The sequence below is a fragment of the Ochotona princeps genome, chromosome 17 (genome assembly GCF_030435755.1).
Source record: "Ochotona princeps isolate mOchPri1 chromosome 17, mOchPri1.hap1, whole genome shotgun sequence".
NCBI classification, from domain to species: Eukaryota; Metazoa; Chordata; class Mammalia; order Lagomorpha; family Ochotonidae; genus Ochotona; species Ochotona princeps.
Window position 1 is genome coordinate 24,411,087 of NC_080848.1, and position 26,845 is coordinate 24,437,931.

At 42.3% G+C, this 26,845-nt stretch overlaps 3 protein-coding genes across 6 annotated transcripts in view; 2 read left to right on the top strand and 1 right to left on the bottom strand.

Moving 5' to 3' along the window:
- The window catches only part of TOM1L1 (target of myb1 like 1 membrane trafficking protein), a 43,154-nt gene extending 24,380 nt beyond the window's left edge, over positions 1-18,774 (top strand). Inside the window, exons 8-16 of one of the 2 annotated variants that reach the window (XM_058675273.1) lie at positions 1,103-1,236; positions 5,510-5,570; positions 6,277-6,394; positions 7,677-7,773; positions 11,360-11,411; positions 13,254-13,359; positions 13,748-13,829; positions 16,761-16,825; positions 18,462-18,774. In XM_058675273.1, the coding sequence (XP_058531256.1) occupies positions 1,103-1,236; positions 5,510-5,570; positions 6,277-6,394; positions 7,677-7,773; positions 11,360-11,411; positions 13,254-13,359; positions 13,748-13,829; positions 16,761-16,824 (714 nt within the window). In that variant the 3' untranslated portion in view covers position 16,825; positions 18,462-18,774. Of the gene's footprint in view, positions 1-1,102; positions 1,237-5,509; positions 5,571-6,276; positions 6,395-7,676; positions 7,774-11,359; positions 11,412-13,253; positions 13,360-13,747; positions 13,830-16,760; positions 16,826-17,707; positions 18,030-18,461 lie in introns of those variants that run through there. The other variant, XM_004591008.4, reaches the window with a different exon arrangement.
- Positions 18,775-19,349: 575 nt separating this feature from the next.
- Positions 19,350-23,951, bottom strand: LOC101518243 (cytochrome c oxidase assembly protein COX11, mitochondrial). 2 transcript variants are annotated; one of them, XM_058675274.1, is made up of 4 exons: positions 23,563-23,951; positions 21,022-21,177; positions 20,106-20,231; positions 19,350-19,721 (listed from the first exon to the last, which is right to left on the bottom strand). In XM_058675274.1, the coding sequence occupies exons 1-4, from the start codon at positions 23,914-23,916 to the stop codon at positions 19,635-19,637; spliced, it is 723 nt and encodes a 240-aa protein (XP_058531257.1). In that variant the 5' UTR covers positions 23,917-23,951; the 3' UTR covers positions 19,350-19,634. The 2 variants fall into 2 exon arrangements, with proteins under 2 accessions (XP_058531257.1, XP_004591064.2); XM_004591007.4 differs by having other exon boundaries at positions 19,353-19,737.
- The window catches only part of STXBP4 (syntaxin binding protein 4), a 150,597-nt gene continuing 147,700 nt past the window's right edge, over positions 23,949-26,845 (top strand). Inside the window, exon 1 of one of the 2 annotated variants that reach the window (XM_058675272.1) lies at positions 23,949-24,069. The gene's annotated coding sequence lies outside the window, so the exon portion shown is untranslated. The remainder of the gene's footprint in view (positions 24,070-26,845) is intronic. The other variant, XM_058675271.1, reaches the window with a different exon arrangement.

The window sequence follows — 26,845 nt, forward strand, 5'->3', positions numbered from 1 at the left end:
GCCTGAGTGGCATGTCCCAGCCAGGAGTTCCCTGCCTTCCCCTTGTCACAAGTCTTTGAAAAAAGAAAAGAAGAAGAAGAAAAAATGAACTATGCTGGCACACTAGTGTAGTTAACACAAATTTGACAGTATGCAGGTTAAGAATGTCCACCAGTTACTGACCGCTTTTCTCCCAGCAGTGTAACACTTGCCTAGGTATAAAGTATCCTAGACAGTTGCCTAATTAAACAAGGGGAGATGTTTAAATACTTTATACACTATAACGGGAATTAAAATTAGACCCCTGTAAATATATTTTAAGTTCTTTCAATAAAACTTAAACTGAAAATAACATTTTATGTTTATGGTCTACAGACATCCTTAGTATACACATCTCATTGGATTTTAATGTAACCTTGGGGTAAATGTGGAAAGTGGTATAGTTTTTGTTGTTTGTTGGGAAAACGGGTTTAGAAAACAAGAAATGAGTTCCTCCAGCAGTATGGCTAATAAGTGATTCATCTGGAATTCTCGTATAGCACTTCTGATTTCTGATTCATCCTAACTTGGCCTGTGCAGTATTATCTTCACTACACCCATTTTGGTTTTTAGAGGAAAATATTTTAGACTTTATATGCTTATGGTTACATAAGGGTACTTTTTTGATTTTCTGTAGGAGAGCGGGTGTAGGCAGAGTCAAAGGTGTAGGCAGAGTCATTTGTTTTTTTTTTTTTTTTAAAGATTTATTCATTTTATTACAGCCAGATATACACAGAGGAGGAGAGACAGAGAGGAAGATCCTCCATCCGATGATTCACTCCCCAAGTGAGCCGCAACGGGCCGATGCGCGCCGATCTGAAGCCGGGAACCTGGAACCTCTTCTGGGTCTCCCACGTGGGCGCAGTGTCCCAATGCATTGGGCCGTCCTCAACTGCTTTCCCAGGCCACAAGCAGGGAGCCGGATGGGAAGTGGAGCCGCCAGGATAAGAACCGGCGCCCATATGGGATCCCGGGGCGTTCAAGGCGAGGACTTTAGCCGCTAGGCCATGCCGCCGGGCCGAGTCATTTGTTTTTATAGAATATTCTCTGCATGGAAAAAGAACTTCTCTTCCTTCTTTGTCAGAAACTTTATAAGACAAGTCGAGAGATGCAGGAGAGGATCATGGACCTTCTTGTGGTGGTGGAAAATGAAGATGTAACTGCTGAGCTCATTCAAGTGAATGAGGATTTGAATAATGCCATTCTTGGATATGAAAGGTAAGCAAATAGTGTGCCCTCCTCATCGCTTCCTCTGCGCTAATTTATTATTATTCAGCATTCTTATTAGAACACCAGCTAAGGAACTCTTTTTCTGAGTACTTTTTTTTTCTCAGTGTGAGTGGTATTGGTCTTTTGGATGGGACCATTTTCCTTTCTGTGGTTGTTACTAAATTCCAGAGGCATTCCTTTCAGTTAAGGTCACATCTCTAAGATCTATTTGTTTGAAAGTCAGTTACAGAGAAATAGGGAGAGATGGATCCCCTTGCATCTTCTGGAGAGAAGAGAGAGAGAGAAAGAGAACATCTTTCCATGTACTGGTATGTTCCATAGAGAGAGTACAGCAGGAGCCAAAAGCTTCATCCAGGTCTCCGATGCAGTAACCAGTGCCATCCTCCACTGCTCTCCTAGGCCATTAGGTGGAAACTGGATCAGAAGTGGAGCAGCCAGGACACAGACCAGCGCCCCTATGTGATGCCAGTGTTGTAGTTGGTGGTCTTAATCCCCTACACTGCAACACTAGCCCCAGATCACATGGCTTATATGTACTGTTTTTGTTGAGTTATTTGGAATGTTGAAGCATTGCGTAGTGGATGTATTTTTAAAGCAATTGACAAAGGATGAATGCGTTCTGGCAACAGTGAAACACACGGGCCTCAATTCAAGTATAATATGATTTGGGATAAACAGAATGACATTTTTTAAAGCCTTGGGCATTTTTCCTATGTGTCAAAAAATCATACTTGTTTGAAGGTGACTGTTTGGGGAGTTTGCTTGCTTTTTTAAGAATTAAAAAAGTTAATGTATAGAAAACCATCGGTAGCGTGATGGCAAATTGACACCCATTAATATTTCATTAATTTTTTTGATTTGTTGACTTTTCCCCCCTATTGATTCTGAATGAAAGAGGAGAACCAGACAGGAAAAACCAGTGGCTATGAAATGATACTTTTTTTCTTCACTACATGAGCCCAGTATCCAGAAACTTCCGAATGAACTCACAGACCTTGTTGTGTATTTTCTTTGGTACATAGCTTTGTAATCACAGAAATATCTAGAGGAAATTTTAAACATAATTTCCAGTTTAGTGCTGTCTTCAGATTTTTGTTTTGGAGAATTTGTATTACAAACCATAAGGCCTCTGCCTCAAGGCTACCTCTGAGGTGGGGATGTGGATTCCACTTGGAACACGTGTGCCAAAGTGAGGACAGGGATGTCATGTGACTGAAACACTTACCTTGCTCCCAGCTGAGATACTAGTCTGGTGTTGCATGCTTCTGTGGCTGCTGTAGCAAATCACCAGAGACCGGGAATTAAGGCAGCACAAATTCATTATTTTAAGATGCCAAATTAAGTTCTGTAAGTCAAGAGTCAGATGTGGGTAACACTGGTTAAAATTCAAAGTTTTGGGCCCAGCGCGGTAGCCTAGCAGCTAAAGTCCTCACCTTGAATGTGCCAGGATCCTATATGGGCACTGTTTCTAATCCTGGCAGCTCCACTTCCCATCCAGCTCCCTGCTTGTGACCTGGGAAAGCAGTAGAGGACAGCCCAAAGCCTTGGGACTCTGCACCCGTGTGGGAGACCCGGCGGAAGCTCCTAGCTCCTGGCTTTGAATTGGTTCAGCTCTATCCATTGTGGCCGCTTGGGGAGTGAATCATCAGATGGAAGATCTTCCTCTCTTTCTCTCCTCCTCTAGAAATAAAGATGTCTTTTTTAACAAAAATTCAAAGTATCTATAGTGTTGAATTTCTTTCTGGGACCTCTAGAGGAGATTTGAACTAACATTTGCATTTCTAGAGATGGCCCATTTGCCTTGGCTCATGACCCATTTCTTCCATCTTCCAAAGCATGCAGTACATCACGCTTGCTTCTCCTTCCATCCCTCTTGGTGTTAAGGACATTTATGGCTGCATTGCACCGATCTGTAGGATTTAAAAGAACTGCCCCCTGAAGATGCATGCACCAACAAACTTCACTTTTTTTCCAACTGTTAGTTCCCTCTTTACCATGGAAACTGACACAATGACTGATTCTGTTCCCTAGCAGGCAGGTATCTTTAGAGGGGTCATTATTCTGCCTGTCACAGTCAGCCTCTGGTACCAAAATATTCACATCCACTCCACTTGTAAAATTTATCCCCCTGTTCTATCATCCCCCTAAGTCTTCACTTGTAGCATCAAGAAAGTAGTGAAAGTAAAGACATTGAGATTTGTTTTCAGTTCCAGGCTTTGGGAACATTGTTCATGCCCAGAACATAACTGTTTTGACACATAAGAAGCCTGTGCTATAAGGAGATGGAATCAAAGACCTGAGTTTTGTGAGAATCCTTAAGACGGATGCATGCTCAGATTCAGTAAAGGATTTGGACTTTAGGTTTAAGGTTATAGAGTCAGTGTGTATCATGATCCACGTGGTTTCTGACACGACTCTCAGCTTTCAAAGCATTCCCACAGTCATCCATTTTATGCAATAATTGTATGTTATCTACTTACCTTCCAAAGCATGTTGTTGCCCCAACAAAACTTCCTGAGGAAATGGTTCGGATGTTACTCTTCTTTAGGAGGTAGACTTGAAGTTCAGGGAATCATTCATACCCATGGTTATGTAGCTACTTGGTAGCAATGCTAATGCTTAAAACTCAGTCTTCTGTTTTCCCGGTTATTTAATGCTTCTTCATTTACCTTCAGTACATAGGTGATGTAAAATTAAAGTGGTAAGAGGTCAATATTTTAAAAGTGTCAAAAATCTTAAAAGAATGAAGATACAGGCCGGTGTTGTGGCACAGCAAATTAAACCACTGCCTGTAACATCAGCATCCCCTATGGGTGCTAGTTAATGTGCTGGCTGTTCCAATTCTTCTTCTTTTTTAAGATATATTTTTATTATTTTTTTTAATTGGAAAGGCAGATCTACAGAGAGAAAGAGAGACAGTGAGAAAGATCTGTCCACTGGTTCACTCTGCAAGTGGCCACAATGGCCAGAGCTAAACCTATCCTAAGCAAGGAGCCTGGAACTTCTTATGGATCTCCCACGTGGGTACAGGGTCCCAAGGCTTTGGACTGTCGTTGACTGCTTTCTCAGGCCACAGGCAGGGAGCTGGATGGGAAGTGAAGTAGCCAGGATAAGAACTGACGCCCATTTGGGATCCCAGCGGATGCAATGTGAGGATTTAACCACTAGACTATCACACTGAGCCCTGGCTGCTCCATTTATAATCCAGTTCTGCTAACAAAGCAGCAAAAGATGACCCAAGGCCATGGGCCCTGGCACCCGCCTCGGAGACTTGGAAGAAGATGCTGCCGCCTGGCTTTGTCCTGATTCTGCCCTGGCTGTTGTGGTCCTTTGGGGAGTGAACCAGGAGATAGCAGATCTTTGCTTCTCCTTCTCTCTGTACCTCTGCCTTTGCAATTGCTTTTTTTTTTAAAGGAAGGAAGATAAACAATGAAGATACTTTATATGTATTTAATTTTTTTTTAAGAGAAGGATGAGATTTTTTTTAAAAAGATTTATTTATTTTATTACAAAGTCAGATATACAGAGAGGAGGAGAGACAGAGAGGAAGATCTTCCATCCGATGTTTCACTCCCCAAGTGAGCTGCAACGGGCCGGTGCTGTGCCAATCCGATGCCCGGAACCAGGAACCTCCCACGCGGGTGCAGGGTCCCAAAGCTTTGGGCCGTCCTCGACTGCTTTCCCAGGCCACAAGCAGGGAGCTGGATGGGAAGTAGAGCTGCCAGGATTAGAACCGGTGCCCATGTGGGATCCTGGGGCGTTCAAGGCGAGGACTTTAGCCGCTAGGCCACGCCGCCGGGCCCGTATTTAAATTTTTATATGAAATTATAATGGCAAAATGGAAAGCAGATTAAGTGTTTGAGAATAAGAAAAATGTTTAAAGATGTTGTGGATTCACAAAGTAAATATTTCTTTGTTGCTAGAAAATAAAACATAATGAAATTAGGAAATGGATTTATGTAAAGCGTTGTGTCATCTATAAGTCTTAAAATAGATTCATTTACCAAAGAAACACTTAAAGTACATCTTAATGTCAATAGAGTTCATAACTTTTGGGTGATGAGATTAGTACTAATTCTTAAAAAAATGGTTCGTATACTCTTCTTTAAGAATATGTTTTCTCTATAAATTGGAGGAAATTATTAGAAGTATTTTACTATCAACTTACTGAGGATGCAGTTAATTGTTTCCATCCTTAACTTTTTTTTGTGGCATTTTCATGTCTTTTTTTTTAATAGTTGCATTTTGCTAATTCGAACAGGTTCACTCGAAACCAACAAAGGATTTTGGAGCAAAATAATAACTGGGAGGAAGCCACCAATGTAAGTGATTAGAAATGGCATATTACCATATGTTCAAATATTACAGTGTGTCCATACTACATACATAAGCAGCAAGGCTAATTCTTTTTTTTTTTTTTTTTATTACAAAGTCAGATATACAGAGAGGAGGAGAGGCAGAGAGGAAGATCTTCCGTCCAATGATTCACTCCCCAAGTGAGCCGCAACGGCCGGTGCCGTGCTGATCTGAAGCCAGGAACCAGGAACCTCTTCTGGGTTCTCCCATGTGGGTGCAGGGTCCCAAAGCTTTGGGCCGCCCTTGACTGCTTTCCCAGGCCACAAGCAGGGAGCTGGATGGGAAGCAGGGCTGCCAGGATTAGAACCAGCACCCATATGGGATCCCAGGCACGTTTAAGGCGAGCACTTTAGCTGCTAGGCCACGCCGCTGGGCCCGCAAGGCTAGTTCTTAACAACGAGACACATGTGTTGACACTTTAGAGTGGTTTGGTGATCAAGAATATCTGCCATAGCATGTAACACTATTAAGTTTTTATTGAATCATAGGAAGCTTATGTAAGGAACCCAGATAGGTGAGATGAGATTCATTTTATTGTTGCCTGTTGAATGAAGAATTCTTGCTTAAAACGCACCCTACTGCGATCCTCCCTTCTACAAAGTAGTAAGAAAGCCATGGTCAACTCTGCAACTCGTGTTTTCTGAATGATGTTCTTGTGTGTTCTGTTCTCAGCCTGCCAGCGAGCCTTCCGCCCCATCTTGTGACCTCCTGGACCTCAGTCCCAGTCCCCCCATGCCCAGGGCCCCTCTGGGAGAACTCAACTCTGTGAATGCTCAGCTCTCAGACTTAAGTAAATAAGCACTTGGACCTTTTCAGAGCAGCAGAAGAACTTGAAGTGAAGCCTTCCTCCTTGGTCTTATGATTAAATGCCATCTGAGAAGGACTGACGTAGTTTGATCAGAGTAAATCATATCAGGCGATATAATTCCTTGTTAGTAAATGGCTGGGTTGAATCAGGTGCAGGAATGGCTATCTCTGTGGTGGTAGATGCTTGAAACTCTTCCCACTGACACAGAGCTTCAGGAATTCAGCTGCATTGCTTTGTAGAGGTATTGGGTTTGGCAGTCAATACCTAAATCTGTTCTGAATCAATGCACTCTTATCTCTGTTTTTTGTTTTGTTTTGTTTTGTTTTTTTGTGCTGCATTACACAGCATCAGGTGAGGGAATATGTGATGCAGGTAATGATACTGAGGATTTTCAAAGGTGTGATCCACATAGAGGTGAAATGTAAGGGGGGAAAAACACCACCCTTAGAGTCAGCACAGTCCAAGTTCAAGTCCCCCTTACCCTCCCAACTACTGAGACCTTCTTACATTATAAACGGGAACCCATGGTTGTGCTAAAGGCTTGCTATAATGGTAACTGAAATCATTAAAAATGCTGTGCTGATTAGGTACTACCTATCTTGCCAGTTTTTCCTGTTACCTTCTACTGTTCTTATTCCTAAGAAACTACTAGTAAATTACAAAATAAGGATAGTAGAAAACAGTGAAATATCAGTCTAACAGAACTGATACTAATTTGTTTTTCTCTCATTATCTCTTTGATCTGGTGTTTCCAGAGTAAAATATCATATGGCATTTATGATTTTTTTTTCAGCCAAATTCCCAGTTTCTAAAGTAGTGACTAACTATGTAAGCCAGGGAGATGCGTGGACTCAGCTGCATTGGAGAATTTGTTAGGAATTTTTAGAGGGGAGAAATTTATATTCTCTTAGCACTATTTCATTTGAGATAATGGAAAGTTAATAGCTTTTATTTAGATGAGGATAGAACTGTGTTCAGCCTTCTGCTGGGCAGGACAGACATGTAAAATCCTTCCATTGTGAGTCAGCTTGGTGTTTTAGAATACCCTAAAGAATGCCGTATACAAGAAATGGCTTTTATTTTCTCCCTCATTGCTGGAAGTGATAGTGTTAAATTCCCTTTGGAAGAAATCTCATTTATGGTGTTAGAAATATCAAAATTCATCTCTTCAATATGGCTTTTTTGCTTGCTTTGTGTTAAATATCTAGCCTAACAGCAGACTCAAAAATGTGTTCAATCTCATCAAGTTCATTTTGTGTCCTAGGTCTCAACTTTATAAATCCTGTTGCAACAAACAACTTGAAACCTAGCCTTCCTCCAGAGGTAAATCTGCCAGCCTTTGAAAATACAGAAATACCCATGTAAGTATGTCGGTAGCACGCACCACTAATACTGCGATGTTCAGTTCCACGTATTTAAGAATACTTGATGTACTTACCAGAAGAAAGCAGAGCCAGACGAGTCAGTGAGACCTGAGACGGAACTTACGCTCTCCTCCCTAGTAATCACATGACTGAGGCTCTCCATTTCTTTCTTCAAAGAGTATCTTCTGGGATTTTTGTCAAACATTCGGGAATGCTGTTTGTATAACACTTCATCGAGCCCTTTGCACATAATAAGCTTTCAGTAAATTACTTTGAATGGCAATGGGAGGTAGGGACGTGGGAGAAATACAACAAAGGAAGAAGGAAAATAAGGTTCAGAATTCTTGTCAAGTGGCCACATCAATTATATAGCAACTGATAACTACTCTACTAAGGTGTTTTTGCATATTTTATATAATCTTGACAAAAGGTATTGGGTTGATGCTGTTGTTGCTCGTGTTGCAGAGGAGAGAAGATTGAGGCATAGGAAAGCAGAGCTTGCCCAAGATTACGTAGCCATTGAGTAGCAAATCTGACCTGAGAATTCACCCAAGAAAAAATGTTAATGACTCATTAACATATACCATAATGACCAACTTTGTAGAGAAATTAAACCGTAAGATGTGTGTGTGTTTCCTTCTCCAATTGACAGAAGTCACATTGTTTGATAACATTCTTTGTGAGCTATGAAAAGACAATCTTATCACAGAGTCATGCCAATCTTAAGAGGAACAAGCGGCCATCTCTATTAAAATTATAAATGCTTAGCCCAGTAAGCTTGGAACTTCACCTAGAAATTTGTACAAAATTTCATGGATTTATACAAAATTACATGTTCATGCAATTATTCTTTTGGACATTTAAGGCAATTGCAAGTGGACAGCAATGACGGTAGTATCCATCAGTTGGTCTGGTAATTCAGCATCTATACAATGTATGACTGGCCGTTGGTGCACAAGTAGACTTTTTATGTGAAGGACAATCAATAATGTGTTTGTTGATGAGTAAGAAAGAAAGGTTTAAAATAGTGTGGGTAGCTTGTATTGCATGAATGCAAGAAAGTGGAAAATAAGAATGTATATTAACAGTTGCCTCTAAATACATAAAGCAATATAGGAAGGTTATAGAAGGAAATGAAAAAAGAGTGGTTATAACTAAGTTCAGGGGAGGAAGGATGGAGTGAGTTGAGGAAAAAAATAAAAGGTGGATTTGCCTATGGTAAAGCTGATTTTTTTTAAAGTAATAGTCCATGCATGGCCATGATTTAGATATCAAGCTAATATGAAAAAATGGACAATTTTTATCTCATCCGCACTTGCTGACCTGCCTTCTTCTGTTTCCTATTTCTTCTTTCACCTAGCTAGTCATTTATTGGGTGGGTTCTTCTTTATCCTTACAAAGTGTCTTAAGGTAAAAAATGCATTTTTTTTCTTGTTTGCTGGGTAAAACTCAACATGCCATCACAGTGTTCTGAACACTGCTTTTATTTTTCCCTCAGCAGCATATCTAAAATACATATTTTATAAAGCTGTTTAGTATGTAAACACTTCCTCTGTTGACAAAGAGGAGAGATACAGGGAGAAGAATGAGAAAAAATAAAGTGGAAAGTAAAAAGGAAAAAAAAAAAACTGTGTAAGGAAAGGAGGAAGGAGCTGCAAAGGTTGGGAGATGACAGGCTGTGCTTGGCAATCTGAGGAAGCAATGAGTAGTCATTGCCTGGGGTGACTGCTGTTGACTCCATACAGTGGAAGTGAATACTCAAAAGTTGGCAGGTTCCAGGGACATTGTTGGATAAGTAATATAGGTCAAGGGAGCCTGTTTTGTTTTTCTGTTATCCTGCTAATCTCCCTGGGTAATACTAAGAAGAATGAGTAATGGGGACAGATTTGCATTACAACAAATATCTCTAATCAAATTCTAGATAGTAGCTGTTTATTTTCTTCTCTTATCCGATAGATCTCATTCTTTAACATGCATAAAATCTCTTAGTTTTGGCCCAGTTTCATCTTCATTCCTCAAGACTATTATCCTGAATGTAGAATACTGGGTTTCCCTGTTTTCTCTGAGCTGTTTTAATAAAAAGTTATTCTGGTCTCCGCTGACCAATGTGGTTCCTAATGCAGGAATTCACATTGGTTTTCGTGGTTGATTTCCACTGATAATGTGCTATGTTCTCTGAATGGTTTAAAGGATTTTTCTTTTCTCTCTCTCTCTTTTTTGTTGTTGTTGTTGTTGTTGTTGTTGTTGTTGTTGTTGTTGTTGTTGTCATTCTTTATGATTTTGACCATAGGATCTGGGCATGGACTTATTTGGTTTTATTCCTTTTGGAGTTGGCTGAGTAGAGTAGTTTCCTGTGGATTCTACAGAAAACACCATCTGAGGTTTAAAGCCTCAGAAGTTTATTCTCCTCTGGTTCTGGGACTTAGCCGACCCACACACCCCTTCTGTGGTTCCTAGGGAAGCATTTTCTCTGCCTCTCAGATGCAGGGCATTCATTGGTGTTCCTGGGCTTCCTTAGCACTGACCACATCATTCCACTTTCTGTCTCCACCATCACCCAGCCTCCTCCACTGTGCCTGTTGATCTCGCTCTGTTCTTGTCTTAGGGCCTGACCTGATAGGGTCAATGATAACCTTATCTTAAGCATCTTGACTTAATTACCCTTTTCAAGTATCCTTTTCCAAAGATGGTGAAGTTCACATATCTTTAGGAAGGGGTAGGGGTGGTGAGCGGGGAAAGGACACCATTTAACCTAGATATTCTTGAATCTCTGGGCTTATGCTTTTCTACAACTGTGGAGCATTTCAACCTTTATTTTTTTAGATACATTACTCTTCAGCACTATCCAGTTTTTTCTATCCTTGCATCTACTTTGGGTCACCAGTGGGTCGGGGAATAAAGACAGAAAACAGAGTGGGTTGGGAATGGAAGAACAGCCAGGATTTCTGCCTTTTAAGCACTAGGATTTCCCTGTCCTACTCCTTGAGTGAGCAGAGGGCTTCTGGAGCTCTGTCCCCACTGATGTTCACATGAAGGTTACAGGCTACACTGCATTCGGGTCAGGAAGGACAGGCGTGAAACCTGGCAAGCTCCATTCATTGGTACTGCTTTTCTGGTCTTTCCTAATCTACTTGCAATTACTTACTGTTCAGTCCTCAAATAATCATCCATGCATTAATTCCAGCTTTTATGATTACATTCAGTTAGAGACACAGGGTCAAGGGTGTCTACCAGAACTTTGTGGCTTCCTTCTCAATATCCTTTGTATCAGTTCTCAGCATTCAGGAAATGAGGTGGTGATGGCTGTTCGGATGGAAAGATTGAAAACTGTCTGCATGACTGCGCATGCCCCTCCAGGGTCTTAGTACCACCTGTCAGGGAGCGGTACTTTGTGTCTTTGCTCTTTGGCTTTTGGCCATCATGACATGATGGACACTTTAAATCAAATGGGAATTGTTACATTAAAGCAACACTTCAGTGCATCCTTAAGTTATGTTTGCAGTTTTGTTTTTAGATCAGGAATCATATTACTTGCTGCGTTTGTGTTCTCCCTGTAATCATGCTATTTTCCACATTATCCTAGGTTTGCCCAAAGAACCAACCAAAACCTCGCCTCAAGTCATACATATGATAATGTAAGTGTCAAGACCCTTTCCTGGCAGTGCAGCTAGTCTCCAGGTTACCATGGCCAAGTCAAAGAACGCCTGATCATTGATTCTCATGATCTGCTCAGCATTTCTTAGTGTGTTGACTGCAGCCCTTATTTGGACTTTTTATCTTCTTTTTCATCTTCTAACATAGACAGGGGGCCCAGTGCAATAGCTTGGTGGCTTAAGTCCTTGCCTTGCACACACTGGGATCCCATGGGCGTGTGCTCATGTTTCCAGCTGTTCCACTTCCCATTCAGCTCCCTGCTTGTGGCTGCAGAGGATGAGTCAAAGCCTTGGGACCCTGCACCCACATGGTGGACCCATGAGAAGCTCCTGGCTCCTGGCTTTGGGTCAGCTCAGCTCTGACTGTTGCAGTCACTTAGGGAGTGAACCAGCGGGTGGAAAATCCTTCTCTCTGTCTCTCCTTCTATCTGTGTATCTGCCTCTCCAATAAAAAAAAAAAAAAGTTTTTGTTTTATAAAGTCTCACTTCTGTTAGAAAAATATTTGAACATCACACTACCTTGAGAGCTGTTATTTGTTTTAATGTTTCCACTTTTTTTCCTCCCAACCTCATAGAGGAAACAGCTTTACCCATTCACTCAGAGGATGACTGCAGGAAATGCAGTGAAAGATTTTAGTAACTCCACATGGAGTGTTTGGTGAACCAGCATGTGGGTGTGTTTACAGCTCTTCCTCCAGCAACTCACTGGCTGAGTCCTACAGGAGTTTCTAGAAGCAGGACAGACTTCCCATCGTTTGGTTCACTCCCCAAATGCTCAGAAGCCAAGAACCCAGTCCACATCTCCCATGTGGGTAACAGACCCAAATGTTTGAGCCATCACAGCTGCCTCCCACAGGGGTTAGGAACAGAGCCAGGAGTCAAACCCAAACCTCTGATAAAGCAGGCAGGCTTTCTGACTGGTTTCTTAACTGTTAGGTCAAATGTTGACCCTGCAACTTTTCTTAACATTTTATATTTTAAATGGGAAATGGGATTCAATAGGAATGCAACCAGGCAGAAAAGGAGTAAACTTCTGAATGTCTACCTCAAAGATTTACTAGTTCTTGTCCATATGAGCATATATAATTCTTAGAACAGTGCTGCATGGAGGCTCAGGCATCTAAAGCTTTAGATGAAAGCAGGGGCTGGGATTGTGGCATAGTGGGTTAAGCTGATGCCTGCGCCTCAAATGGGTGCCTGTTCAACAAGACCTGGCTGCTCCACTTCCCAATTCAGCTCCCGGTTGATGGCCTGGGAAAAGCAATAGAAGATACCCCTAGTACTTGGGCCCAGGATATGCCTGTGGGACACCTGCTAGTTCTTGGTTCCTGGCTTAGGGCTTTCCCAGTCCTAGAGGTTGTGGTCATCTAGGAAGTGAACCAGCAGATGGAAGATCTCTGTTTCTTCCTCCCTTTCCGTAACTCTGCCTTTCAGATAAATAAGTAAATCTTAGAAAAGCAGAGGGGCCAGTGCATTTACGTAGCAAGCTAATCCTTCACCCTGTGGCACCAGCATCGCACATGGGCGCCAGTTCATGTCCCGACAGCTCCACTTCCAGTCAAGCTCTGCTTGTTGCCTGGGAAAACAGCAGAGGATGGCCCAAGTCCTCAGACTCCTGCACCCGTATGGGAGACCTAGAAGAGGCTCTTGGCTTCTGGCTTAGATTGGTTCAGCTCTGGCAATTGCAGCCATAGTAAACTAGCACATGGAAGCTCTCTCTCTCTTCTCTTCTAAAATATGTCATTCAAACAAATAAAAAATCTTTTAAAAAAGCAGAACCTAATATGGAATATTCAGTTGAACAAGTGTTAACATTTTCTCCAGTTTACAGAATTTTCACCGCCAGTATTGCTACAGCCAGTCAGTCTACAGAATGTCACAGCAACACATTCAACCCACAGGCCGCCGTCTTTGCCCATCAATCATCCAGGTACAAGACACTTTATTATTTGCATATAATAAGCAAACTTAGGAGAATATGAGTCTGCTAGAGAGTCACTGGTAATTGAAAGTAGGAGAAATGTGGAGAAGCTGTCGCATTTTTAAGCTGCATGTAGTCACTTCAGACCTGACTCCATGATTACTGACATTAGGAAAGTAAAACGTTTGTGTTGAACTGAATGCTGTATTTTAAACGCTAAGATTGTTGAGGTTGGGATTCTCATTAGAACATCAGTCTTTTTGTTGTATCTGCAAGTTTGTTATACTGGAAGTCTACATTAAATATTAGAAAATGAAATTACATATTAGAGAATGCCGTGTATACACTTCAGAAAGCACAATGTGTGTTTACCGGTCTCTTTTTTTTTAACTTCAAGCAATGACGAAGAAAGACACCCAGACACCCAATTACTATGAGGTAATGGAGTTTGATCCCTTAGCTCCTGCTGTCACTACAGAGTAAGTCCCTTACAAAATAATTTATTTTTTTGGTCTTTTTCCCTATGATAGCAAAATGAATGGGGCTTGGTTATACATTTAATCTTGTTAAGGTCTTGGCAGAAATTGATGACCTTATTAAAACTGACTGAGGTTCAGTGGTGGTTGTTGCTCTTGATGGTCTTACTGCTGTTTGCCTTGTGACCAAAATAATAAATCCACTGTGGTTGTGAGTTAAGAAGTAACTGGAACCAACATGTCCATTAATGGATACCTCATAGACTTGAGAAGGGCCCTGTTCACTGTAGACATAAGGTACCTCCTCATTGTTGGACTGTTTTAACTATTTGGAAACTGATCTGAGAGAAAAATTACAGAAGAGCTTCCTAGTCATCACTACATATGACAGCAATATTATCATGGATCAATGAAACATTGATGAAAAAACTGTTTAACCTGAAATCCCTTTAGCACTGTGCTTTCATATAGGTCAGTACATATCAATATTTATGAAGTAGATTTGTTTTAATGTACTTTAAGTGACTGAAGGGTACCCCCAAAATTGTTAGGATTAAAGCAAGCCTGTGGAAATCAGTTTAGAAACTGGCAGCCTAGGCTGCATCTTATTTTCAGTTTGTTTTGTTTGACTTACCTGTATAGAATTTAAAACATGCATTTTTAAAATTATGAACAGGGGGCTGATGCTGTGGTATTGATTAAACTGCTGCCTGCCATCCCATATGGGAAACAATTTAATCCTGGCTACTTTTTTTTTTTTAATGGAAAGGCAAATTTAGAGAGAGAAGGAACTACAGGAAGAAATATCTTCCGTCTACTGGTTCACTCCCCATGTGGTCGCACAGGCTGGAGCCGATCCGAAACCAGGAACCAGGAGCTTTCTCCAGGTCTCCCATTTGGGTGCAGGGTCCCATGGACTTGCGCCATCTCTACTTCCCCAGGCCATAAGCAGAGAGCTGGATCAGAAGTGCACAGCTGTGGAACCTGTGCCCATGTGGGATGCCAGCACTTGCAGGTAGATACTAGCCTGTTGACTCAGCTTCCTAGAAAAGCAGTGAAGGATGGCCCAAGTCTTTGGGACCCTGTGCCCACATGGGAGACTTGGAAGAAGCTCCTGGTTCCTGGCTAGACTGGCCAAACCCCAGCCACTATGGCCATTTGGATCAGACCTCTCTCTGTTTTCCCTTTCTCTTGCTGTAATAGTCTTTCAAATAAACAAAATAGGTATTTTTTTTAATTGCAAACAGTTAAAAAACTAGGGTACTTAAAATTAAAAATTCTTCATTGGTAGTCCATTTTTCATGAGCAGTGGGCTGGGACTGAGTAGCAGCTGTCTCCATGTACGTGTGCTCTGCTGTCTCACAGGATGCCCATCTAGTTATTGCCGGGCATGTAAAAGCATTTGATGTTTTGACTAGTGGGTTAAATCCTCATGTTGGGCAGACATTGTAGCAGGATCTTAAGCTACTCACATCCCATATCAGATTACCAATTGGCTGCACATGTGCCACCCAGCAGGTGAAGGCCCGGGTACCTGGGTCCTTGCCATCCATGTCACAGACCTAGATGGAGTTTCTGGACTCAGCTGTTGTGGGCACTTGAGTAGTGAACCAGTAGATGAGTGTATATCTTTCTTCTCTTTTCTCTCTCTCTACCACTACGTGGTGGTAGTGGTCCTTTGCAAATCCTCAATGTAGTTTTAGAAGAACGTTTGAACAGAAAGTTACAGATTTAGGAGCCTGCTAGTACTTTTCCCCAGCCTGGTTATTGTGAAATTTCCCTGGGTTATTCTGAATAAGTATATCACTGAATATATTAGTGAGTTAAGTTATCACCAAATAAATATACCTTTTATCTTTTAAATTTATTTGAAAGGCAGAGACTTCCCATTGATTGTTTCATTCTCCAAATGCCCTCAACTGCTGTGGCTGGCCTCCTCCAAGCCAGGAGATTCAGATGCATTACAGGCATCCTAAGTGGGTGGCAGGAATCCAGATATTAAAGTCACATCGGTCTCCTAGGGGGCCCATTAGCAGGAAGCTTGAGCTCAGGCACTCTAGCTGGATGTAGGTGTCCTGAGAGGCTTAGCAAGCATGCTAAACATCTGCTGTCCCACCCATTGGCATGCTTTTTTATTAGAGCAGTTTTTTCATTTATATCCAAATAGGAAAGAATTTCTCTAAGTGTGTATGTGTGCATATATATATATATATGTATCACAATGCCATAGATGATAAAAGGTTGAAACTGCAGGGACCTGGAGAAGCAGCAACTCTGGTTCTTTCTGTGGACTCAGATGTCTGTTCCTCTCAGTCTCATGAAACCCAGGAAGTCTCCCTCCATGGGAAAATCACAGAATCTTACCTAAGTTTCAAATTTTCCACATCGCTGGTTGCTCAGGAATCTCAGCACATATAGTACAATGATGAAGATCCATGTCCAGTAATCTAACTCACAATGTTGAACAAAAGACATGCTCTCTGACGGAAAACAGGCAACTCAGTGGGCTAACACATAATTGTAATTTGTGTTAACAGAATGGAAAAACATGTTGATTTGAAAGTGTATAATTTCATGACTAAATGAAAATTAGAAAGAACGTGAGAAGCCAATACCTGTAATTTGCATGCCAACCGACAAGTTTGGGAGTGCCATAATTCCAGGGAACAAATGTTTTGAAACGAGAAGCTGAACAGATTAATTTAAGCAAAAAGCAAACTGTCCAAACTTGAACACTGATTTTTCTTTGAGTCACAAGTTTGAATGAAATGGCCTTACGTTTTTTAGACAGACATCTTTGCTTTTATTTGCTGAGGCAGCCTGACTCCCACAACTACCAGATTTTTAGTTTTGGTCTGGCAGTTGGAAACCAAAATACCATGAAACTTAAGTAGTTAACACTTAGGCTGTGATTTTTTTTTTCTTTTTTTCCAGAGCCATTTATGAAGAAATTGATGTTCCCCACCACAAAGAAACTGAGAGTCATAGTAACTGTTGAGGTAAAATGTCAACCAGTACTGCTCATATTCCATGTATTTCAATCATTAGCACTACTGTAGCTAGTATTTATACTTTGCAAGGGCCATCTGAGACTGACACTTTGGTGGGTAAACTGTTATACACTGAGTTACTAAAAAAAATCTTTTTGAAGATTTATTTTATCTATTTGAAGGGCACAGTTAGAATTTTTCCATCCACCGATTCACTTCCCTAAGTGACTAATGGCCCACAGTGGGTCAGGTGAGACCAGAGCCAAGAGCTTCTCCTGGCTCCAAGAGCTTCTCCTAGGTCTCTCAGAGAAGCCAAGCAGTTGCGCCAGGTTCAGCTGCTTTCTCAGGCTGTGTTAGCAGAGAGCTGGACTGGAAGTGAAGCAGCTGGGACTCAAACCATTGCCCCTAGACGATGCCAGAACATCGGGCGGTAGCTTAACATACAAAGTGCCCACCCCGAGTCACTCAAATTTTAACTACTGTTCACTAATTTTTGTGTGTGCATCCCCATCAGCTAGCATTTGTGAGGTTCAGGAACGTCAAGTTGGTTTAGAGAATGGAACTATTACATGATCAGTAGATTTCCAGCACTGCTGTCAGACATGGGTATTCAATGTGTTTCGTACCTTTTCATGGTAACAGCAGTGCACATTCAGTCTCTGCCCTCAATTTCCTCTGAGTTTTTGCTGCTTATTTCAGTAGTTATTCCATTTTTTTACTAATGAGTGACTGGTTACCACTAACTATTAATCTTAATTATATGAAGTAAATCCTCATATTTCCCCTAGTAAAGTCTGGCTTGCCATCTCAAGAAGGGAAACTAGTTATCAAAGAATGGGGGTGGGGGGATGAAAATCAGGAAGGAGATGAGCCGTTCTTTTTTTATTTTAGGTGAAAATGCATGATCATTTTATCACTAGCTACACAGAAGTGCCAGCTCTGGAAAGAGTGGACCCTGCTCAGGTTTGAGGCCTAGTAGATAAGACCCACCAACACATCAGAGCCACAGCGGACCATTTCTATTCTGCTATAATGACATCTAAACTGAAGAACAATAGTTCCAGTGTAAAAGTTATGGTTCCTGACAGCAGCTGGAACAGTGGAACCTGATTGTGAACAGTCACTTAACCCTTCAGCAGAAGAAAAATTAGTACTTAGGCCAGTTAGCTTAATAGCAGTGTCCTGTGGTGCACAGGCCTGCCTACACTTAACCCAGGAAATAAGACTGTACTAAAAGTAGAAGATCATTTTGTTAAAAAATAATTCTGCATAGCTCTAAACAGGATATGAGAAACCGATTGTGCTATTAAAGAATTACTAAGTGCCTTCGTTTAACTAAAGTTGAATGTAAAAGTCAATTTGTACTTCTCTATAAATAATAGAGGTTTAGAATTGTAAATACCTTGATGATTGTAGTGTAATTACATTTCAAGAGTCCTGAACATGTCAGTAGAATCCACGTTGGTGGACAGTAAGTATGACTCTCCATAGTAAAGCTGAATATTCTTTTATTCTTTTTATTAAAACATTTCTATTTGGAACAAAGACTACTGTAAAATTTTCATAAAGCTTGTGTATTTGTTTATAAATGACAATGACAAATAAATTAGTATTAAAATAATTTACTACATCTTTTTTTTTACAGTTTTGTTAGCAGAACTTTTGATGTCAGCAAATTTTCACAATTGCACCCTTACATTTTAACATTCAAGGACCTGGAACTATGATTGTAAATGCTAGCAGTCTAGTACATGTATTTACACATTTTGTTTCAATACCATGGGTTGTTTACTGATTCAGTACTCTGAATGTAAAACAGTTCTATACCTTAAGGGGAAAATGAAATCAGATCTGAAATAAGAATGCAATCCTTGGCCAAGCATTTGAGGCTTACCAACTCCTCTTCCACTTTGGGTGTTTATCACGGGTCGCACTACAGGAAAATAGTGGACAACTATTTTACAGCAACCCGTGGCAACCCGTGGCGAGATGTGGTTGCTGAAAGCTCCAAGTAGGAAGTCTTAGACACAATTTTTTTGCTGAGAAATTCTCTTGTTCATTGTTACAATTATGAAAAGTAATAATTTGGAAGGCAACTGTTGAATTAGGATCAACCATCAAGTATATGTATACATATTTAAGAAAAAAAGCAACTTTTTTTTTTTTTTAAAGATTTTTATTATTATTGGAAAGCCGGATATACACAGAGGAGGAGAGACAGAGAGGAAGATCTTCCAGCCGATGTTTCATTCCCCAAGTGAGCCACAACGGGCCGGTACGCCAATCCGATGCCGGGAACCAGGAACCTCTTCCAGGTCTCCCACGCGGGTGCAGGGTCCCAAAGCTTTGGGCCGTCCTCAACTGCTTTCCCAGGCCGCAAGCAGGGAGCTGGATGGGAAGTGGAGCTGCTGGGATTAGAACCGGCACCCATATGGGATCCCAGGGCATTCAAGGCGAGGACTTTATCTGCTAGGCCACGCCGCCGGGCCCCAACTTCTTTTAATACTATCAAATTTACATATGGTGTTAAAAGTCAGACATATCACATAGGCATGTGGGTTTCTTATGAGGCAAGCCGAACCTGTTCTCTTCATTTCAATTGGTGTACACTGAAAACAAACCTTTTGTGTAATAGTATTTCACATTATTGGAGAACTGCAGAGAGTTTCTCCTGTGAGAAGGCAGGATACATGATTTTTCAAAAATCACAACTTTGGAGCAGGACTCAGTTGCCAACTTCAGTTATACCCTGGGATGGGCAATTTGTGTCCTTCTTTTGCTTCAAAAAACGTATAGGAAAGAGTGATGAGATCAACATTCACCATTCTTGGATCTTCAGCAAATTCAGGATCAATGTAGAAAAACACTGGCATATCCACCTCCTCTTGGGGATTAAGCCTTTGTTCTTCAAAACAGAAACACTAGAAGTTAAAAAAGGTATGTTTAATAATATTTTCACTCTACCACTTATTTAAAAAATCAATACTTAATTTCATGACTTTAATAAGCATACTGTTAAGTATTCTTAAGTTATATGACAGAGTTTCATCTCAGACTGTTTTGCTTTAAGGACTGAGACAGCAAAGTAATTCTAATGTTGAAAACAAACTCATTTTGTTTGGCTTGTAGTCTAAGCATAGCAGGTGCAAGTGATAAAGAAAACTGCTTGAAATTCAGAAGAAAATAAAAATCAGAAAGTTTAAGTATCTAATAAAATACCATGAAAAGTTTCATGCAAGACAGTTTCATATATATTCTATCATTTTAGAATTTTTGCATTTAGTTGTACCTGTATTTTATTGAAATATTGCCCAGCTTCAAATGGTACAACATTGTACGTAGAAATTCCAATCACTGGTTTGTCAGTAGGATTCTTTGCTTTATAAAACGCTAATGCAGTCTCTCCTGGCACCACCTGTTTTCAAGAATAAATGTGATCAATATTTTCAGATTGGCACAGCTCCCTCCCCCTTCTGAATTACCGCCCAAATATTTTTCCTATGAAAGAGACATAACACCTAATCTAAAGTAACATAAGGCTCAACAAAGCAGTGAATATTACATGTAAACATCTGAATTTCAAATTGAATTTGCATAAGAACATGAGCAATAGTGCATTACTATGCATAAGAATTGAATCCTTTTGTATATTTCAGACCTTAAACAATAATTTGCTAATTAAGCTATTAAAACTTTGTCCAGGGCTAGCATCGTGTCATAGTGTGTAAAGGTGCTGCCTGTAACACTGGCATCCCAAACGGGTGCCGACTGTCCTGCCTGGCTGCTCTGTCTCTGAGCCAGCTGTCTGCTAATGGCTGCGCCCATTAGCAGGGAGCTGCATTTAGAAGTGGAGCAACCAGATCTTGAAATGATGCTACGTGGGATGTGGGTATTGCACAAAGCACCCAACCTGGGGTGCCACAACACCAGCCCCCCTTGGTGAAATAAGCCATATATTCGTCATCTGCTGGTATTTCCAAGACTTACAACCAGCAGGCAACTTAGTTAACTCTAACACTATGACTTTAACAAAAATAGCTGATATTTTCCCACTCTTTCAAACTGACTTTTACTATCACGCTAGTGAACAACAAGTAAATTACAGAACCTCAGTATTTTAAAAAGTACAGGTGTGTGAGAGTCTGTGATGAAGGAAATTCTTATAGTAAGAAAAGTAGTCTTTTCATTTGTGTTTAGTTACTTACATATATTTCCGTCTGCTGAGGTCTGAAGTTCCACTGCAGACTGGCGTGCACATCTGCATTAAAGGTGACTTTGATGATCCGATCCTTAACGGGTACCATGTTTTCAATTTGGTCTGATCCATGACCTGCTACTGCTGATCCTCCAAGCCCGGTAGTCTAGGAAAAGATACCAAATACTTTAAGGAATACTCATGGATGTTGGCCTATTATAAAAATAATTAAAAATTTAAAGCAATTTAATAATCCAGTTGGAGCTAACTTTACATAGTACCACTGGCTACATCCTGTAACTGTATCAACAGCTTTGAGCACTTTGGAATACCAACTGTCTATTTTACTAAGAAATCTCTGGTATGGTCCAAAAACAAGTCATTGGAAAAAAGCACTTTAAACAGTGGAGCTTCATTGCTAGGATTTTTTGATAACTAGTATTAATGAAAAAAAGATCAGATTAATCCATGAGCTGCATTCAATGAAAATACTTACTTTCTATTTTCCCACATCCACCCACTGGTTCACTCCCAAATGGCTCCAGTGGCGAAAACTAAGCCCATCCAAAGCCAGTAGTTTCTTGCTGGGGCCCAGGGGCTTGAACCATCCTCCACTGCTTTCCCAAGCCATCAGCAGAGAGCTGTATCTGAAGAGTAGCAGCCTGGACAGGAATCAGTACCCATACAGGACACTGGTGCTGCAGGTGGACACTCAGCCTACTATGCCACATGCTGGTCCCTAAAGAATCACTGTTATATTATAGCCATCATCAGTATTCTTGCATGACAATATTTTTGTATTCTTCTCCATACATCTCTTCATAGTTTTTATAGTTATTGCTAATTAGAGCACCTAATCGCTACTGGGTCAACTAATGGCAGAGCATCAGAATAATTTGTTACTTCTGATACTCATTACTACTGATTACTCCGTATCACCAGATGCTTAAATAAATAAATGACCACTCCTTATTTCCAAGGTCATCATACTTCTGATGACTTGTGGTTGCTAGAATTCTGTTGTTATTCTAGAAAAACAAACAAATGCCAAATTGGAGGCAGGGGAAGACTCTCATCAAGATATATGGTAATAAGTCAAGGCTCTTTAGTTAACTACCATGCAGCATTACCCTACAATTTCATGTGAACACAGACACACAACATTAGTTACTCCAATTTGGGACAGTTTCCACCTCACCATTGCTGATAACTGGGGCCAAAACATTCTTTACTGAGCAGGGGAGAATCTTCTTTATTTAACAGCATCTCTAGCTCTGCTCATCAGATGCCAGTAACATCCTTTTCCTCAATAACACCCCACCACTACACACGGAGGTTTTAACAGCCAAAAATGTCTTCGGACATTACTAAACTTTCCATAAAAAAACAAAAATCACCTCTATAAGTCCTGGTGGCCTAAGGAAGTTCTTGATTTAAATTCAGCTCATCTTATGATCTAATGATAATTTCGGGGGTTGATGCTTTGCTCACAGGGGGGAGATAGGCTCTGATAAAAACCGATTCACATTCTCCACTCACCGTCCAGCAATCAAGCTACCCGTAATTCCCACATAAATGCTGACCTTGGGAGACTAAAAAGAAAAGCTTTTAGGATTTGTGCCACTAAACCATCTCAAAGGCGGCTGAGCTCCATAAAGACAGGAGAAGCCAGTGGCAGGAAGGAACAGTCCCTGCTATGTATTCAAGTCAGGGTGTGAATTGCAAATTCTCTATTTTTCTGCACATTGGAATCTTTGACAGTGAAAGGCCTGGCTCCTTCCCACCTTCTGACACCGTGATTTAATCGGTCAAATGTGTGACCTCTCCCCGTGATGCCCGCCTAAGGCCAGTTCCAGGAACCACTTTCCGAATGAACACACGTGCAGCTCTCCCTTGTGATTGGGATAGTTACATGTGGAATCCCTCGTGATTGTACCCTAGACCTCATCTCTGCGGGCAGGAGAACCCTGGTACGTGTGCTTAATTAGTTCCACAGGTGATCCTGGCCCCCCAGCCCACGCTGCAAGTGAAGAACTGAGAAAAACGGGTGAAGCTGGACTCGGCCGGTGTTTCTCAAACACCAATAAACCTACAGATCAGCTCTTACAGATCCACAGGTCCTGTCCCCTAGGGGTTTCCGATTCCAGAGCTGGGCCCAGGAATAGGAACTGCACACAGGTTCCCCAGGGGCGCTGGAGCTGATGCTCTGGAAAGCACAGTTAACTGTACACCTGTCACAAGGAGGACACGCACTCAAAGCCCTAACTGCCTCCATCGAGTGTGGGAGCAAACAGCAGCACTCGAAGGTTTCTAGAACACGACGTTGGGGCGCAGCCGGGTCAGGGAAAACACCCATCACAGCGCCGGCTCAGGTGGGATCCCTGCGGGAATCGGTCTCGGCTCTGCACTCGTGCCCACTCACTTCCTGGGAGAGCCATTCTTTTGAGGCTGTTTTCTCGCCGGGAGCTCCGCCGGAGCATCCCTCCTTCCCTCCAGGACCCAGTGCAGCGAGCGGCCGTGGAGCGGTCGCCCCTCACCTCTCACCCCATACCTGGCAATAGAGCCGATAGAGGGGCACCGCGGCGTAAGACGCCCCCAGCATGCCCACGGCGGCCGCGGCCACGTACGTGAGCACCGTCTTGTTCCGCCGCCGCCAGTCCTCCTCCTGGGCGCGCGTGAACGGGTTCGTGCTCTTCGGCCGCCGCCCGGGCTGCCCGGCCAGGTTCGGGCGCTTCCATGTCCCGTGCCGCCACCTCAGCCCCGTCTCAGCACTTCCTGTCCCGCTCCATGCCCGTCTGAGGAACGCTTCCGCCCCGTCCGCGGCCCAGAGCGGACGCCCCGGGCGGCTCCCTCGCGGGCCACAGAGAGCGAACCAGCCCCATGCCGGACGCCAGAATCCTCCCATAACCCCCCAAGAGGACGCCCGCCTCTCAGGCCCCCCGCCCCTGAGCTCACATCTCGCGAGGCTCGCGAGGTCGCGCGATAACTGAGCCGAGCCGGCGGCTGCCTAGGCTACCGGACTCCTCAGGTGGCCCGCTACGGAGGCCGGCTTGGCAGGGTGAGTTCGCGACTCCTGCTCCTCCACTGCTTCGCGCCGCGGTCGCGTTGAACGTTCTAGTAGGCTGGCGGTTTTCGCGGCTCGGTAGGCAAGCGTGCCGTCCCTTGGAGTTGCACCCCTGACCTCCCCCTAAACTCCGGCAGCCTTTGTCTCGCCCTAACGGCCCCCAGCGGCAGCTCCCGGGCCGTCCTGTGGGGGGGTTCCCTGGATGCTGGCCCCTGTCCTTGCAGGTCGGGTCGTGGGCTCCGGGGTCGTGTCTGTCAGGAAACCTGGATTTTCCTAGCCAGCCCGGTTGGAAGGCGTACACCCTGGAGAGGAGAGACGGTGTCCCCCCAGCACCGAGCGGGGTGTCGGGCTGTGTGAGGGAAGACCCTCACGCAGCAAGGTGTTGAACTCGCAGAGTGGGGGTAGCTTGCTCCTGGTCCCACAGGACCGCCTGGGGACCCTATGGGGGCAGATGGCGTACAGCGGAGTTCAGGGGAAGGCATCTTTATGGAAACTATAAGATGGGGTGTCAGAGCCCCGAGTTTGAAGTTCTGGGTTCTAGGGTGGGTCCTTGCCCACGCCCCGGGGCCTCATTTGTTGCATGAGAATCCTGTTAGTGAGAGTTAAGGCATCCAAAGTGATGTTCACCGGGAGGAAGAATTTAGTGAAATGTGGGCTTTGTGTCTAATGGCAACAGAGAATCTACTTATGCAAACTTTGTGGATGAGCAAACTGAAGTGCCGCTCACTCATTCAGCACTTGTTTGTTTATGCGCTCCTAGTTTTGGCAGACAGTGCAGCCTGGGGTTACAGAGCACAAACCAGCCACGCAGGGCCACTGGGCTTTGTGGAACGTACTGTCCACTGAGGGATTCCGGAGGTAGCCCAGTCAGGGATCCACAGGTGAGGGAATTGCAGACAGCCATCCTGCAGTGGCATGCTGAGGAGGGAGATGAAGCAGGTCTTTCCAAAAAGGTGACAGCTGAGCCTGGTCCTGGAGGGTGAGAAGGAGCTCCTTGCACACTGACAGTTCTAGAACACGCAAAAGCCAGAAGCCGAGCAGAGCCGGAGGTGACTCCGGAACAAATCGGAGGCCAGGATGTTTGCAGCAGGGAGAGCGAGGCAGAAAGTGCTAGTAAGTGGGGTCTGTGGGGTCTACAGGGGCAGATCATAGGGGCCTCTTCAGCCAAGCACAAGGGGCTGAGTTTGGTTCTCGTTGTGGGTAAGTTTTGGGCTTTCCAGTCGTCCACTTGGTGTAATTTGATACTTCAGAATAAGAGTGTTCTGATATTTTACGGAGGCTGAAATGAAGGGTGGTAGGGCCAGAATGGAAACAGAGCCTTTAGGAGGTCACACCTTAGACCAGGTGAATGACCATGGTCAGGCGCCTGGAGTGACTTACAGTGACGGGAGCAGGAAATGACAGTCAGTAAAATCCAAATATCTTCTGACTTGTCCAAACAAAATTTTTGGAAAAAATTTTTTTCATTCCGTTTTTAACCTGGTCATCTTGTACTGAGAGAAGCTGTGATTGGCTGGTTTAGATTTCCTAAGAATCCAGGTAAGCTAGTTAAGTTTGAGGCAGTCTCCCATGAATGAAGGGATTGTTTGTGAAAAGATGGAAAAGTGTTCTACTTGGAGAGAATAGTTTAATAGATGTACCTGTTATTTCCATTTCTTTTTTTAAATTCCAAGTTTTCTGTCAAAAACAATTTTTTCAATCTTAAAAAAAATCTTTAATATTCATTGAGTTCCCAGTGCTTAAGATCTTTTTTGTCTTGATTATTTTTTGGTCAGTTCTTTCAGGATGATGACCCTCATTTTAAAATTTGTTACGCTATGTAATCCTTAATGTCCTTGAAGCCAACAGTACATTTCTTTTGACCACTGTTTTTTTTCACCTTCCAGGAATCTCTTCCATGTAGTAGAATAAAAACATGCTGGTATTAATGTCTTTCCCTTATACTCTGTTTTGATTTGTATTTATTTTTAATTTTCTTATAATTGAAGAATGAAGCTGTTATGAAAGTACAATAATCTTATAGCTATAAAATGTTCTTCATGCATATTTCTGTTTTAACAGAAGAAAATATGCATTATAATTTCATAATGTGAAAATGACAATGTTTATGAAATGTTTCTGGATGACCATTAAAATATTTTTATATTTCATTTATGTTTGAGAATTATTGTATAGAACAGCATTTGGTTTACTTTCCAAATAACTTTTTACTTGAAGATAATTTAAAATGTACCTAAAATTAACAAAATAGTGCCAGGGACTATTGTCCCTGTCCTTCATATACATTTTTCAAATTTTTTCACTGTTTGAGAGTAGATTGCAGACCTGATGTGCCAGAACTGTAAACATTACACATTTGTTTCCCAATTCCAGGAAAATTTCTCCTTCCTAACTCAAAATGAGGAAGTTACCATTAATCCATTGTTAACCGTGTGTGACAATTTCCTAATGTTATCCCTCCTAGAAGTTGCTTGATTTTCTGTTGCCTCTTAACGTTCTTCTTGTTTCTAAAATGTGTTTATTATTTTTAAAAGGTTTATCTGTTTTTTATTGAAAGCATATTTTGCAGAGAGGGAAGAAGAGAGAAGGTGTTACATCCATTGGTTCACTCCATAAAAGGCTACAGCAAGCCGGAGCTGAGCTGATCCAAAGCTGGGAGTGAGGAGCTTCTGCCAGGTCTCCCACTTCGGTGCAGGGTCTTAGGCCATGCTCCACAGCTTTCTCAGGATGTAAGCAGAAAACTGGATTGAAAGTGGAGCAGCCAGAACAT

Bases quoted from the DNA above. Each gene is read 5' to 3' on its own strand.
- LOC101518243 (XM_004591007.4), bottom strand. From the start codon at position 23,916: ATGGGAGGATTCTGGCGTCCGGCATGGGGCTGGTTCGCTCTCTGTGGC. The intron at 21,178-23,562 runs GTATGGGGTGAG...ATCTTTTCCTAG, and splicing joins TCTATCGGCTCTATTGCCAG to ACTACCGGGCTTGGAGGATC. The intron at 20,232-21,021 runs GTAAGTAACTAA...TCTTGAAAACAG, and splicing joins CTCAGCAGACGGAAATATAT to GTGGTGCCAGGAGAGACTGC.